The sequence below is a fragment of the Coenobita brevimanus genome, chromosome 63 (assembly GCF_032717465.1).
Source record: "Coenobita brevimanus isolate Jiangsu-jjx chromosome 63, ASM3271746v2, whole genome shotgun sequence".
In the NCBI taxonomy this organism is placed as follows: domain Eukaryota; kingdom Metazoa; phylum Arthropoda; class Malacostraca; order Decapoda; family Coenobitidae; genus Coenobita; species Coenobita brevimanus.
This window is the reverse complement of record NC_137016.1, coordinates 26,800,727-26,815,196: the sequence shown is the minus strand read 5'-3', so window position 1 is coordinate 26,815,196 and position 14,470 is coordinate 26,800,727. Positions and strand designations below refer to the sequence as shown.

The following is a 14,470-nucleotide window of genomic DNA, read 5'->3' as shown; positions in this document are numbered from 1 at the left end:
CCACAACGTTCCTTCACTTCTTCATTCGTCAACCTGTCCCTCCATGTCACTCCACATGCTCCTCTCAAGTAACTCATTTCCACTGCTCTCACTCTTGACTTGTTCCCCTCTTGCAAGGTCCACGCCTCGCTTCCATACGTCAGGGTAGGGATCACAATACCATCATGCAGAGACTTCTTAACTTCCATACTCACCTCCCTATTTCTCATCACTGCTTTCAGTGTGCCAACAACCTTCCTTCCCTGCTGTACCCTTTCATGTACTTCATCCCCCAAAGTTCCATCCTTATTCATCACACTACCCAAGTACTTGAATGCACTCACATTCTCCATATCCTCACCATCCAACCTCACTGCACACTCTGTGACTTCATTCCTCTCAAACACCATAACTTTACTTTTATTTACATTAACTTTCAGCTTCCTCCTCCTACACACTGTCCCAAATTCATTCACCAAACCTTGCAACTCCCATTCATCTTCACTCAACAATACTGTATCATCAGCAAACAGCAACACCGGAAGCTTCCAAATCTCACCCTCATTCATTAGGGCCACCCCCACATCCACTGCCCTACCTTGTACCTCCTTTACGACCCCATCCATATATATATTAAACAGCCATGGAGACATTACACACCCCTGTTTCAGTCCCACATTGAGATCAAAGAACTCACTCAGCTCACCATCCACTCGCACCGTAGCCCTAGCTCCCTCGTACATACTCTTCACAGCACTCAACAATTTCCCCTCCACTCCATATATTCTTAATACCTTCCACATACCTTTCCTATCTATTCTGTCATAAGCTTTCTCCAAGTCCATGAAGGCAGCGTACACTTTCCTTCCATTCTCTAGATACTTCTCCACTAAACATCTTAGAACAAATATCTGATCTACACACCCTTTTCCCTTCCTAAATCCCCCTTGTTCTTCTCCAACTAGCTCCTCTGTCATATGCCTAACCCTATCAATGAGTATTCTACCATATATTTTACCAGTCACACTAAGAAGGCAAATACCCCTATGGTTACCACATACTTCTCTCTCCCCTTTTCCTTTGTACAGAGGAACAATTATACCTGATTTCCAGTCCTCTGGAACTCTTCCCTCTTCCCAAGCCAATCTACACAACTTCCATATCCACTCCACAACAACCTCACCCCCATACCTCAGCATTTCACCACACACTCCATCAATTCCTGGGGCCTTTCCCAACTTAATATTCTTCATCGCTTCCACTACTTCCGCCCTACTGATCTCTTCCTCCCTCCTCTCATCTCTTCTTCTCCCAGCCATTCCCCAACCACTTATACTCACACTGCTCTCACTCTCTACATTCAACAAATCCTCAAAGTGCTCCTTCCATCTCCTCAATTTCTCTCTCTTCTCTAACTTGCACCACATAAATTCATCTTAGAACGCATGTGTGCTGGCAGAGATGGGAAAAAAAAAAAAAAATGTTAATAGAAATGAAGGTTTACTTTGTTGGAAGAAAAAATATATATGCTTGCACTTCATAAGTACATCATGTATTTTATTTTGTGCAAAACAGCTGATTGGCGACAGGTGAAGGGTGGAATGATGAAGGTCAGTTGGGGCCGGGACCGTAAGCAAAGCTTTGTGTGGGGGCACAGGTGTGATAATTCTACAGTGCAGTCTTAACATCAGTTCATCAATAAATGTTCAAGATTTTATTTCTTTATTTTTCCACTTTTATGAGTACAGTATATACAACGAATACTTCGGTAGTTAACAATGGTGCAAAACAGTGGCGGAATGGTGGCGGTCAGTTGGGGCCGGGATCGTAAACAAAGCTGATGTGGGAGTACAGGTGTCGTGATAATTTACCAATAAATATTCAGGATTTTATTTCTTTAGTTTTCCACATGAGTACAGTACATACAAGAAATTATTCGGTAGTTAACAAAATGGACTTGTGCAATTTGCAGTACTGGTACTGCAAGGCATTGCATGCACGTCCACTATGACCATGGTGTGTGTTTGCGAGGCAATTTTTCAGGTGGAATCTCTTGGTGTGTCCCCTGATGTGAGTGGTGAGTACCTGAATTGTATTTACTGCTGTGATAATGATCGCCTTTGTATAGATTTGAATATCAGAACTACGGGAAAAATCTGTAACCTGGAAGGTGAATTCCCCAAGCCGCCCAGTTAAATGGGATTGTACTGTATATACATGGATGGGGTTGTAAAGGAGATGCAAGGTAGGGCAGTGGATGTGGGGGTGGCTCTAATGAATGAGGGTGAGATTTGGAAGATTCCGGTGTTGCTGTTTGCTGATGATACAGTATTGTTGAGTGAAGATGAATGGGAGTTGCAAGGTTTGGTGAATGAATTTGGGACAGTGTGTAGGAGGAGGAAGCTGAAAGTTAATGTAAACAAAAGTAAAGTTATGGTGTTTGAGAGGAATGAAGTCACAGAGTGTGCAGTGAGGTTGGATGGTGAGGATATGGAGAATGTGAGTGCATTCAAGTACTTGGGTAGTGTGATGAGTAAGGATGGAACTTTGGGGGATGAAGTGCGTGAAAGAGTACCGCAGGGAAGGAAGGTTGTTGGTACACTAAAAGCAGTGATGAGAAATAGGGAGGTGAGTATGGAAGTTAAGAAGTCACTGCATGACAGTATTGTGATCCCTACCCTGACATATGGAAGCGAGGCATGGACCTTGCAAGAGGGGAACAAGTCAAGAGTGATAGCAGTGGAAATGAGTTACTTGAGAGGAGCATGTGGAGTGACGTGGAGGGACAGGTTGACGAATGAAGAAGTGAAGGAACGTTGTGGGGTGGATGTGGATGTGGTTGAGAAGATTAGGAGAAATACAATGAGGTGGTTTGGACATGTGAAGAGAATGGAGAATGAAAGACTGACTAAGAGGGTGTACGTAGGTGAGGTGGAGGGAGGGAGAGGGAAGGGTAGACCGAGGATGAGGTGAAGGGATGGAGTAGAGAGGTATATGAGGGAGGGGGGGGTGAGTTGGGGGGAGGGTAGTCAAATAGTGGGTGACAGAGCGACTTGGAGGCGTTTTGTCTGCGGCCACCCTTTGCGGGATTAGGGCGTCGGGCTATAGATAGATAGATAGATAGAAAATCTCAAATTTCGATGGACATATGTACCAAAAAACCGCATCTAAATTCAAAACATCGAAATTTAAACTGAACTTCTTATGGGAAAAATCAATTTGGGTCCAGGGCCTCCTAACTTCACTACGTAAAATCATGATTTTTTGCCCTCGCTCCCTGTAAACTTTATGAACTATAAATGTGGTTAAGTAACTGTAGTTCTGCACTGTACTGCCATACTGTACTGTAGTGTAGAATACAGCAAAATTTGTTACAGTTTGTCAGTATCCTGTCACAGTTTTTATTACAGTAGTTACAGCACACTGTACAGCACAGTACTAACCTTAGGTTATGCAATATTATCACTTGGCTGGCTGGTGTTGGTGGTGTGTGGCAGGGGTGGACCACTTAGTTGAAGTAGCCTCCTCTGTGGAGGTATCCAACCCAAATTCCTCAAAATGAAAATCATCCTTGAGTATCTGGACATCTGCAGTGTCAACATCTTCCTCCTCACCCTCTTGGATGGTTATATCTTGCAACACCCTAGTAAATGGCCTGAAGAAGGAGATGATCTTTGGCTCTTTTTGCTTATGAAGCCTGTGACATCGAAATGTATTATAATTACAAATCATAATAGATAGATAGATAAATAGATAGATAGACAGCCCTATGCGAGCCTGGGAAAAGGAAATGAGCTTGCAAGTTATACTGAGGAAAAGCTGACGACACATTACGAAGTAGCCAGTAGAACTGAAGCTAATCTTGTAGAGTCTCGCCTGCTTTTGTAGAAATTTACTTTTAATTCGGAGAAGATGTCCGTAAATTCGCTGGTTCGTCATAGAAATTGCAAGATCGTATCAATGTTTTGTTAAACTACTTGCAAGGCGTCCTGTGACCTCTTTCACCTCTGCATCAGCATGATGATCGGGGAGGCGGAGGGGGCTGGGTGGAGAGAATACTGTCAGGAGTTGGTTGTGAGAGGTATTCTTTTTGTTTTCAATCTTGATATTTTGTAGGAATTCAATGTTGATTCGTAGACGAGGTTCGTATACGTTCGCTGCTACCAAATGTCATAAAATGACTAAATGTCATAAAAGACTTTGTGGTTCCTTTGTGGTTGAGTTATATATATATATTAGACTTATGGACGAGCGGTTTTTATATCTTGGAGTAGCTTCCCATTTGTCATGTAGTGACAGGAGAGGTAAAGAATAGTATGGGACTATTTTTATTTGTCTTGGAAATATTAACAAGTCTCTCACACGGAGCGGAGTATAGAGTCCAGTCCCGCTAGCTATCTCTCTGTCTCTCTCTCTCAAGTTGCCAAGCCCTTTCTTTTTCTGACCTGCCTGTTCTAAGGCTTGTCTCCTTCTGAGCTCTCTTTCCTAAATTCTGGTGTAGCAGGGGTGTGTCACGTGTGTTCCTTGTGAGTGGAAAGTTCTAGCAGCCTGTGTGTGAGTATGTGTGTATATGTGTGTATGGTCATTAGGTCTTTGTTCACGGTTGGACTGCTGACAACTAACTGCATCATCTCCTTACTGGCTACTTCGTAATGTGTCGTCAGCTTTTCCTCAGTGTAACTTGCAAGCTCATTTCCTTTTCCCAGGCTCGCATAGGGCTGTCTATCTATCTATTTATCTATCTATCTATTATGATTTGTAATTATAATACAGAAATTCGCGATTTTGCATTGAAAAGTGAGGTAGGCAGACCACTCCAAAATGCATCTAAATTCGAATCATCGAATTCTAAACTGTCGAAATTTGAGATTTTACTGTATATATATATATATATATATATATATATATATATATATATATATATATATATATATAAATGCAGCTACAACACCAATTCTCTGACATCTGACGGTACGGCACCTCTTCTAATCCGGACAAAATTACAAAAGGGTACTTGAAATTCCCGTGACTGCAGAGTAATTTAAGGATGGCCACAGATAACGATTAGTGTAGCGCGTGATCACTTGAACAGCTTGCACGGTATGTCCTGGTGGTGATCCCAGTACAGTAATACCCAGAAACACAATACCCCTAGATGAGATACCCTGGCTTTACGATGAGGGTAGAAATACCACCAAACCCCACCTAACAATGGCCAAACCCTGGTTTAATGATAATTATTATTTTTTTTTTACTGATTTTTAGGGTATTTTGGACTAAAATTGTGTGTTCAAGTTGATTTATAAACAGCTTTTAGACTTAGAATATTGTGTTTTAGCCACAGGTGGGGTGAACATTGTCAGTTTGGGGTACAGTTTACTAAGATTGATTTTTACCAGATTTATATTTGACGATTTTCAGCTTTTATTTGTTGGTTTTAGTGAGTTATTTACAGGTGTTAGGCTTAGGTTAGCTTCTTTTACAGCTGTTAGGCCATTTAGATTGGCTTTAAGCTTGTTTTTGGCTCATTTGGGTGGGTTTAGGACTTGGTTGGGGGGGAACCCAAGGCTGAAAAATCCATCCTATTACTTTACGTGTTAAAACTACCCCAATATACCATATCCTGTCTAATGAAGAGTTCTTCCGAACCAATTGCATCATTAAACCATGATATACCTGTATTTTGTTTGACTCTTATCTCATTTTACTTACATTTAATCCTAGCTATGGTTTCAAAGAAAGATGCAAGTGTTAGTGGTGATGTCAAGCTTAAACATCAGTTTATTCTTATACTGTACAGTCAAACCTTCTTGATCTGTGGTTAATGACAAAACCCATCAATAGCCAATAAAGCAGTAAGTGGGAATAGATGTAACCGGTTCAAGACCCAAGTTTACACACACTTTTTTGCCTAATATCCAAATAATAACCCCTAGAAATACTTGAGACACTAGATAAGCAATGTTCACATGACTCTGTTACTCACTATCGTGAAACAGATGGCCATTTTCCTCTCATATCTCTTCTAACTAACTTTGTGGGCCGGCATTGTTATCAATGTATTTTATCTGTGAATATGATATTCACACAATTAACCATTCCTAATCATCAGTTTCTGTTGTTTTGAATGCGATTCTTTCTCATCAAATTTCTTGTACTTTTGGTTAAGTCTAGTGATTCATCTATCTATTTATAGCTAGACACCATGACCCCATAAGGGGCAGCCATTTGTCTTTGAGTTAACTGTTATATGATGAGGGGCACTAACCCTCCACCAACCCACTTGTTGAAATGTGGGGAACATGTATGGGTTGGTTATATGGTTACCACCCAATGTCGTAAATGGTTTCCTGGCTTACGGGAAACCATTAGGCTTGTAACTCAAAGTAAAACCATATGACAAGGAAAGAAGAGTAATAAAAGGTGATAGGAATGATGGAAGAAATAGGAAGAGCAGAGGGAAGACACAAAAAAGCGATGACAAAGGTGAAGGAAGAAGGAGGCAGCACTACATCAAGTGAGTGGATATAGCATTACCCTTAAATACTGTATCATCAGTTTATTCTTAATTACTACCAATGTCAAATTAAAAGGTTATTCCCATCACTGGTGTCTAATGAGGCCCTTTATAAGTAAGTGTGAAATGCATAAAGTGTTACCATGTTTCGGAGTGATTTGCATGTAAGAGCCAGTCACCACAAGGCATGTTGTTACCAAAGTAACTGATATGTAGCTAAACAGTGACCTACCACACTGGCCACCCATATTTTCACACATATATTCACTCACCTGTCTGGTCACAGTGGTGTATTAACAGCTATTCATGGGGAATTTAAAGTAGTAAGATGTTTACTATGCTAAAAAGAAAAACAATACAACAGGATAGAGTAGAACTGTTGAAAAAACTGGACCATGGTGTTCCCGTGCGGAAGCTGCGACAAGTGTGGGATCGCTTTAACATCTGCTTAGGATATATTGAAGCAAAAGGGGAAAAATACTTGGCTAGTGCAGCAAAAAGGTTCATCAGGCAAGACTCTGGAACCAAGCATGTCCGAAAATTGAGGGGTGCATCTTTTGCAGCTGGCCCAGTGGCATCCAATTTCCTTTCAAGGACGCTGACTCCCTCAGTGGTCTCAACCACAACCTTTCGGATCCGGTCACCCAATTTTGCATCAGGATGGCTTACTGATGATTTAAGGAAGTCTTCAAACCTGGCTTCACAGCTTTCACAGAACAATAAACCTGGCTTCACAGCTTTCACAGAACAATTTAAAGTCAGGCTTCTTTTTTTCCCACAAATCTGAGGTTCCCTTCCTCAACATCAATACAACCAACATGAAGAATGTCTGACAGACCTAGCAGCTCAACTACATAACCTTTCCGACCACTTTGCTCGTTTGTCATATCACAGGGAAAAAAACTCCCTGGGGTAAAGCCGCATACAGCAACATCTCTGTCTGTGCCATCCCTAGCATCAAAAACAATGCTGAAGTGTAGAGTATTAAAAATATGAACAAAAATTTCTGTGAGGTGTTTGCGAGCTCACCAAAAGCAGGTGAGGCATGACTTGGCTACTTCTCCGGTAAAGGTAAGCCCAAATTACTAAGGAGGTAAGGAAGTCTTCAAACCTGGCTTCACAGCTTTCACAGAACAATTTAAAGTCAGGCTTCTTTTTTTCCCACAAATCTGAGGTTCCCTTCCTCAACATCAATACAACCAACATGAAGAATGTCTGACAGACCTAGCAGCTCAACTACATAACCTTTCCGACCACTTTGCTCGTTTGTCATATCACAGGGAAAAAAACTCCCTGGGGTAAAGCCGCATACAGCAACATCTCTGTCTGTGCCATCCCTAGCATCAAAAACAATGCTGAAGTGTAGAGTATTAAAAATATGAACAAAAATTTCTGTGAGGTGTTTGCGAGCTCACCAAAAGCAGGTGAGGCATGACTTGGCTACTTCTCCGGTAAAGGTAAGCCCAAATTACTAAGGAGGTACAAAGTGCTGAAAAAGATGAAAGAAAACTTGTCCCTTTGTTTATAGCTTTAAAGCAGCAACAGATACATCACAGAAAGACCCCATTGGTTATGACAGGCAAAAATTGACTACAGTATTAACCCAACAGCTGCAACATACATCGTATGAGCAAGGCTTTTTGTTTGGGAAAGGGCAGCTATATATTTCTCCCATATGTCCTCATTACTTCACCATGGCCGAACTATGGTAAATAATGAACTCATATTGGTTTTTCCTATAGTTTTCCAAGCACTCCTTCATTTCATACGAGCAAAAATTATTTTTGAGAAAACATATCCCATTTTTTTGCAATTAGGGGGTAGACAAGAAATGTCCTCATTACTTCACCACAGCTGAACTAAGGTAAATAATTAAGTCATACTTGTTTTTTCCAATACTTTTCCATGCACTCTTTCATTTCATACAAGCAAAAATTATTATTATTATTATTTTTTTTTTTCACACATGGGGATGGACCACGAAATCTAATGCCACAGTTGTTGGGTTAAAGTTCCACTGCTATCTATGGAGCAGATTTAACCACTTTCCCTCAATTTACATCAAGAACTGAACTTTAAAAGTTGTAATAGTTAAGACCCCACACTTTACTTACAATAAGGACTGCTTGTACTGAATTCAGGATTGTATACCAGTACAGTGTATAGTAAGAGTATTTACACATAGATTAAACTGTTAAATGCAGTTACAGTACATGAATTTAGCAACTTACTTTGCAATGTTACTCTCTGAACACTGAACCTGGAGAAGGTTGGCAGTTTCATAAACTCTATTTATCAGGTTCTTTTTTTCTTGGTTACTGGAGGAGACAGTTACTGATCCACTTATTTCATTCATTCCTCGCAGCTTTGACTGAAAATTAAAGACATATTTCAGACATCATCAGTTATACATGAAAATAATATCTGCACAGAATATACCAGTAATGAAAAACAACTTTTTTTCATCAGAATTATGAAAAGCTTATCAATATACTAGTAAACAGTAAATACACAATACTGTATGTTACATTTAGCATAAATATCCTGATTGTGAGCATACTGCACATACAGTGTCTGTTCAACATGATGTTTTTAATGTTATTATAATTAAAGGAATAATGTTAATATAATTATAATTAAAGGATTAAAGGATTAATTAATAATTAAAGGATTGTGGAAAGTATTAAGAATATAAGGAGTAGATGGGAAGTTGTTGAATGCTGTGAAGAGTATGTATGATGGTGCTAAGGCTGCAGTGCATGTGGATGGTGAATTGAGTGAATTTTTCTCTTTGAAAGTTGGGTTGAAACAGGGATGTGTCATATCTCCATGGTTGTTCAATCTGTACATGGATGGGGTAATAAAAGAGGTACAAGGTAGGGTAGTGGATGCTGGAGTGGACCTGGTGAGAGAGGGTAATGTTTGGAAACTCCCTGTACTGTTGTTTGCAGATGATACTGTGTTGTTGAGTGAAGACGAAGGAGAGCTGGAAATGTGAGTACCTTTAAGTACTTGGGTAGTGTGATGAGTAAGGATAGAGGTTTGGAAGGTGAAGTGCTTGAAAGGGTACAGCAGGGAAGAAAGGTTGCTGGTTCCTTGAAAGCAGTGATAAGAAGCAGGGAAGTGAGCATGGAAGTGAAAAAGTTACTACATGACAGTATTGTGATACCAACTCTAACATATGGAAGTGAAGCTTGGATGTTGCTGGAAGGACACAAGTCAAGAGTGAGAGCAGTGGAAATGGGTTATTTAAGAGGAGCCTGTAGAGTCACATGGAGAGACAGACTGACAAATGAGGATATAAAGGAGCGTTGTGGTGTGGATGTGGATGTGATAGGAAGCATTAGGAGGAATACACTGAGGTGGTTTGGCCATGTGGAGAGGATGGAGGGTGAAAGACAGACGAAGAGTGCATGTGAGTGAGGTGGAGGGGGGAAGAGGGAGAGGGAGGCTGAGGATGAGATGGAGGGATGGGGTGGAGAGGTATATGAGAGAGAGGGGTGTGAGTTGGAAGCGGGGCAGTGAAATGGCGGGGGACAAGACGATGTGGAGGAGATTTGTTTGTGGCCACCCCAAATGGGACTGAGGCATCTGGCAATAGATAGATAGATAGATAATTAAATACTGGTACATGAAGATGTTGAAGTTACAGGATGAAGCTTATAATAGTATGCCTTTACCCTTAAACTGTGATGTACAGTCGCCAAACTTTGCACCCGGGCCACCTAGCCATGAGAGGTGGGTAACGGGTGCCGGCAACAGTGTATCTGTGTGTTCGTGTGTACGTGCCCGACGAAAGTCCAGATCATCAACTCTCTTCATCAGTAGTGAACCTCAGAGTTCATTCATCCCATTATTCAGTCAACAAGTTTTACCCGATGGAATTTCAAAGGAACTTTTTGAAAGTACTGGATAATGCCAGTATTGAAAACAGTAAGTAAAGTAATCTAAAAGACCACATCTTTACATACATTACATACCGGTATTTATAAAAGGATTCTTTTCCATTATTACATGATACACCCATGGCTAAAAATTGTCTACTGATTATTGGAGGGAAGAACCATCATGTGACCGGCCCCTGAGGTTGAAAAATAGATACCAATGTCTGTTCATTTTGCAGTTTGCCAGTAAATTATATGCATCTCATTGTCAATCCTTCCGTTAACAACAGAAAACCTAAGCATCTCATCACTTAATCATTAAATGGATCACTGTGCTTGCAATGCAAACACGGCAATTGTTTTAATAGCTGATATATATTAAATATGTGAAACAGTGTTGTGAGTGACGTGGTAGTTAATGCTTCCACCAGCTGATCCTGTGACGTGGTTCCACCCCCGTCAGAAGAGATGGGTTTCTCCTATTAAACACCAAGCCCATATCTTATGACCTAGGTCTCAGTAGCAGCCAGTCAGCAACCAACATCACATATCCTCGCACCCCGGGCCTCAGTGACGGTTGCTAAAGCCCGTAGGTTCATGGCATCACACACACACACACACACACACACACCCAAATCGGTGTTCCACTCTGTAATGATAATTTCACGTTCGTTATGTTGGATTTACCAGTCGCATAAGTAATATCACAGCCAGTGGTGATATAAATGTCCCAACAATTCATGAATCAATAAATGACTGGAAGTTTTTGCATACTGTGATGGATGGTGGTGTCTTTATCTTGTTATAATGTGAGATAATGTTGTTCAGTGAATAATCGATGAGCGTGTAAATGTGTGACCTCACACATAAGTGGCACTGCTCACAATCAATTTTCCTTGTAATGTGTAATTCAGTCACTTGTTAGATGAGTGGACTATACCGTAATGACCATAGTCATATGAAATATGATACAGTAAGTCATTATCATACCTGATATAACTGCCACATTCGACATCAGTATGCATAAACTCTTCACCTGTTGAGGTGACAGTATTTTAACCTCCTACCCCTTCACAGTGCACCACAGAACACATAAAACATCTACCTGAAGTACTACCAACAAGAAAATAAGCAACTGTTAACAGTGTCTGAACATCATCCTAATGTTTATTGGTCAAATTCATTCATGAAGTGAATATGGCAAGTAATCTTACTTGTAACTGGACTTAGATGTTAGGTAAATGCATTCCTCTTCAACCTATACTGATATTGGTAGCAGGTGATAACCCTATGAAATGGAATTACTGATATAAGGGGAGAGTGAGAGAGAGAAAGGCTTGAAGCGATTCCAGTATATAGTGCACTAACATGTTATAGTAACATAGAAAATAAAATGTTCAGTATTGTTAACAATGCAAATATTTAGTAGAATGCCAATGGATCTCAAAAACTAGTTCAGCAATTATTATCACTGGTGTTGTGAATAACGTAACCACCACCCCCCGTCCGGTGCCTGCCCTGGCCTTCACTATTCCAAGCTTCCCCTTAAGCAGCTCTCCCACTGGCTCGACCAGTTGCAGGAAACCGGTCACATGGAATTGTTGTGTGCCACAGGCTGCACGGACCAAGGCCAAATAAGTTGACTGTAATATATATTTTTGTATATATTATAAATGACTGAAATAAATGCAAAAGAAACATAAAATGAGGGTTTAGAAGTAGGTTCATACAATAATAAACATTCTGGTGACTGGCTCCTGGACTAGTACTTATGGACCCTAACCTAGCCTAACTCAGAAAAACACCTTCCTACTGCACATGCATAGCTCCTAACACCCTATTCACACCAATAAAGGACATTAAAGGGTGAAATGAGGTGTTTGAGGTAAGTATGGTATGGAAAAAAGTACAGTATGAAACATTCTTATGTCCGGATAGTGGGGATGTTCGGATATTGGGCGTTCGGATATTAGAGTGATTACTGTATATATAATACTGTAGTATATATTCATATTATCGGACCAAGGCCAGATAAGTAGACTATAATATACATTATTGTATTATATATTATAGTATATATTTATATCATAATATTATATATATTACCTTATTATACATTTAATAACGACATTATTTATTTGGCCTCGGTCAGCGCGACCTGTGGCACACAACAATTTTCCATGTGACCAGTTTCATGCAACTGGCTGAGCCGATGAGAGAGCCGCCCTACTCCTGAGACATTTTTCTCCCCACCCAACTCTGTACCCAGCCATCTATGGGATGAACTCTGACTCTGACTGAGGTTCACTATGGATTAAGAGAGTTGATGATCCGGATTTTCATCGAACATGTACACACGAACAAACAGATACACTGTTGCCTGCACCCGTTACCCACCTCTCGCGGCTAGGTGGCCCAGGTGGAAAGTTTGGCGACTGTACCTCAACAGAGACTGCAAATGAGACTACAGATACTGTGATTTACACCTCAACAGGGACCAGTTAAAATTAAATTTACCACACTTTTTCTTTTAATTAAAGCTAATGTACACTAGATAATGACCTCAAAATATTCATACCCATATTTCAGCATGCACATACCTCACACCCATAAAACTAATCTCTGATCTTAGGGAAGAACCAATTCCCCCCCCCCCCCCAGAAACCAACCTTAGTTTCATGAAACAGTACCATATCTCACACGGATCATGACCATGTACAGGTACTTACTTACCTTTTAACCCCTTGGGGTCGGGCATTGTTTATAAAATCATCCAATAGGAGAGGGCCTTTTTTTTTTTTTTTTGCAAAAAATAGGTGATTTATTAAACCTATCATAAAAACCTTTATGCCCAGCAAAGTGCAACTCTAGCTTTAAAATGAGTGGTGTTCCAATGTCCTATGATTATTTATTGTAGTGCCGTGGCTAAGAACGTGTGTCTAAACATTCTGGAACAGGGACCAAGGTCCCCATGGCGCACATATCAGAATGAGGACCAACCTTTAGGGGTTATGGCCATTTCCTTGGCAATTATGGTATACTCAGCACTTCTCGTTAGATCTACAAAGAGATACTCTATTTTATTGTGTACCGTAACAATTTCAGTGACTTCTCAATTAACAAGAGACTGAATTAAGATTCTCTGAAATAAAGCTTCACAAAAAAATACACAGTAAACTTTCAATTATCTGACGTAATTCAGACAACACTCACACCAGATACTGCACAGTATCCCCAATCAGCTATCCATTTCACACTGCGCCAGATAATGTGTTACTATCTGTCTTGACCCTCTATCCCAAAAACTTTCCTACAATATTATCCTTAAGTAAAAGATTAGAATTAAGCATAAAATACAATTAATCAATTAAGGATAAAATACAAAAATACAGTACATATAGTACAGCAACACAGTGTATAATACAATCATAATCATACTGTACTCACTTAGTGCTGGCATCAACGGAGGGTAGATACGCAGATATGTCCTCCTTATACAGTACAGTATTCAGAGCAATAAGGTACAAAGCAATGAGGGGCCACAAGGTTAGTCACAGCACTACAGCAATGTGTGAGGCATGGGAGGCCAAAGACTAAGTCCAAGCACTAGGGTTTAGCTACCGTGAGGGTCACAAGCGCAGAGCGCACACATACATTCTCGCTGCACAGCATTCACAGGAGAGAATGAGTCAGCGAAGGTAGGCTCGGTGCATTGGGTGAGCTGCTCCTGCAGTGCTTTGTGATTGGCTTGTGTGTTGTAGGGTCCACCTGTGCACCGACTGGGCACCATGTCTATGCCAGAGGGCCAACTACTTCCCATTCCTGAACTGGACATTGCATAATTTTGCTGGATATTGCTTAAACAGAGTCGAGCAAAAATCACTGGAGATTGTGTTGAGCAGATACTGCAATGACAGGTAACTGAGAGTTTACTGCACTTTTGTTTTATATACAGTAATCCCTCATTTATCTGGATGTGCATTATCCGGATCTGGTCATTATCTGGAGAGTGGACTTTGTCTCTATTAAACCATTATCTGAATTTACTTGCTGTTATCCGGAAGTAAAAGTCCCTGAGAACTTTGGCCAG

General features: G+C 40.5%; 1 protein-coding gene across 1 annotated transcript in view; it reads right to left on the bottom strand.

Annotated features, from left to right (window-relative positions):
• rb (adaptor related protein complex 3 subunit ruby) overlaps positions 1 to 14,470 on the bottom strand; it is a 539,541-nt gene that overhangs the window by 54,075 nt on the left and 470,996 nt on the right. The window contains exon 19 of the mRNA XM_080276000.1: positions 8,728 to 8,867. Within this exon, the coding sequence (XP_080132126.1) occupies positions 8,728 to 8,867 (140 nt within the window). The remainder of the gene's footprint in view (positions 1 to 8,727; positions 8,868 to 14,470) is intronic.